Consider the following 2,500-nt stretch of genomic DNA (forward strand, 5'->3'; position numbering starts at 1 on the left):
CTCTGTGTATAGCATCAGAGCACATGGAGCTCTGTGTATAGAGCTCTGTGTAAGAGCCCCCATTGTATTCCATTAGAGCACATCAGCTCTAATACGTGTAAATTGCATAGCATTAAGGTCTAGTTTAATATATAATCCCCATATTCTGTTCATGATATCTTGCAACTTGTGTTCAATATTATGCAATATTATTCTGGCTAAATCAAAGATTTTCTGAACATTTTGTAAGATATCATTTGCCTCTATTCTGTCGAATTTACTTTTCTTTTTAAGTTTTTAAATTCACTTTTGTAGTCACGCAATATATAAGTTTTAAGTTCTTGCAGTGTTCATACTTACAAGAATGTAAGTACATATAAATACATATAAGTACATATAAGATATAGGTAAATATAAATAAATAAATAGACAAATTTGATGTGCAGGCGATGAGTCACAATAACGTGGCTAAAGTATGTTGACCAGACCACACACTAGAAGGTGAAGGGACGACGACGTTTCGGTCCGTCCTGGACCATTCTCAAATCGTCGAGGACGTTTCGGTCCGTCCTGGACCATTCTCAAGTCTTCGACGACATTTTGGTCCGTCCTGGACCATTCTCAAGTCGTCGACGACATTTCGGTCCGTCCTGGATCATTCTCAAGTCGTCGACGACGACATTTCGGTATGTCCTGGACCATTCTCAAATCGTCGAGGACGTTTCGGTCTGTCCTGTACCATTCTCAAGTCGTCGACGACGACGTTTCGCTCCGTCCTGGGCCATTCTCGAGTCGTAGACGACGTTTCGCTCCGCCCTGGACCATTCTCAAGTCGATTCACGACTTGAGAATGCCCCAGGACGGACCGAAACGTCGTCGTCGTCGTCGTCCCTTCACCATCTAGTGTGTGTGGTCTGGTCAACATATTTTCAGTTGATGTTTTATTAAGGTAATATATATATATATATATGGCATGTTTTTCTCCTACAGGCGACGGGAAAAGCGTGGGTGTGTGGGGTAGTGGGTCTCCTGTTGCACTTCCTGCATCTGGTCTCCTGTTGCTGGCTCCTGGCTCTTACTGGCCGTCTCCTGGGCTCTCTCCTGCACCGTCGACCTCTACACACCGCCCTCTATTGCACGGCTTCTTGGGGAGCGTCCCTAGGCCTCGTTGTGGTGAGTATATATAGAGGTTTTTCTTCCCTCTTGATTTCAGAGTCAAAAATCCAACCTCTTTTAGCCTGGTTAGGGACGTTTAGCTAGGCCCTTGCAACTGAGAGCATGCGAATGATTGATGTAGGATTGATTGCTACTAATGAATGATGTAGGAATGATTGGATGTTGATAATGATGGCTTGTTGCTTGAGGATAAGTTTGCCTGATGGATAGGTTAGGTTAGGTTAGGTTAGGTTAGGTTAGGTGATGGATAGAATCAAAGCGTTTTGATAGAAGTAGAAGCCAAGATAATTCGGTTAATGTTAAGTTCGCGTAACAGTCAGTGTTGTATCAACGTCGTTGCTCAAGAGAAATGACGTTTATGTGACAATTTCAACGTTTATTTGACGTTACTGGAATACGTTGTACCACTGGGTTATATTAGTGATTTTTGCGTCTGTTCGACGTTTTATTTTTCTCACATAATTCATACACACACACACACACACACACACACACACACACACACACACACACACACACACACACACACACACACACACACACATACACACACACATACACACACAGACACACAGACACACACACACACACACACACATACACACACAGACACACACACACACACACACACACACACACACACACATACACACACAGACACACACACACACACACACACACACACACACACACACACACACACACACACACACACACACACACACACACACACACACACACACACACATACACACATACACACACACACACACACACACACACACACACACACACACACACACACACACACACACACACACACACACACACACACACACACACACACACAAACATACACACGCACACACAAGTTTCAAAGCGTTATGTGACAAAGAGTGCTGGGAAGACGGGACACCACGAGCATAGCTCCCATCCTGTAACTATACTTAGGTAATTACACTTAGGTAATTACACACACACACACACACACACACACCTTTTGTTTCCGCCTCCACCGGGGATCGAACCCGGAATCTCAGGACTACGAATCCCGAACGCTGTCCACTCAGCTGTCACCCCCCCCTCTACTTGGAGCCGTTAAGTTCCTTACGATGCAAAATGCCTTCAAATTACACCTGATCAACCAGGCTGTGAGGCATACGGTAGGCTAGCTGCGAGTCGCTGTGTCCAACAGCGACTATCTTGAGGTTATCTTGAGATGATTTCGGGGCTTTAGTGTCCCCGCGGCCCGGTCCTCGACCAGGCCTCCACCCCCAGGAAGCAGCCCGTGACAGCTGACTAACACCCAGGTACCTATTTTACTGCTAGGTAACAGGGGGCATAG

At 45.4% G+C, this 2,500-nt stretch overlaps 1 protein-coding gene across 1 annotated transcript in view; it reads left to right on the plus strand.

Annotated features, from left to right (window-relative positions):
* The window catches only part of LOC123752963 (uncharacterized), a 496,752-nt gene that overhangs the window by 411,977 nt on the left and 82,275 nt on the right, over positions 1 to 2,500 (plus strand). The window contains exon 4 of the mRNA XM_069305868.1: positions 970 to 1,152. Coding sequence (XP_069161969.1) covers positions 970 to 1,152 — 183 coding nt within the window. The remainder of the gene's footprint in view (positions 1 to 969; positions 1,153 to 2,500) is intronic.

The sequence above is a fragment of the Procambarus clarkii genome, chromosome 6 (assembly GCF_040958095.1).
Source record: "Procambarus clarkii isolate CNS0578487 chromosome 6, FALCON_Pclarkii_2.0, whole genome shotgun sequence".
NCBI classification, from domain to species: Eukaryota; Metazoa; Arthropoda; class Malacostraca; order Decapoda; family Cambaridae; genus Procambarus; species Procambarus clarkii.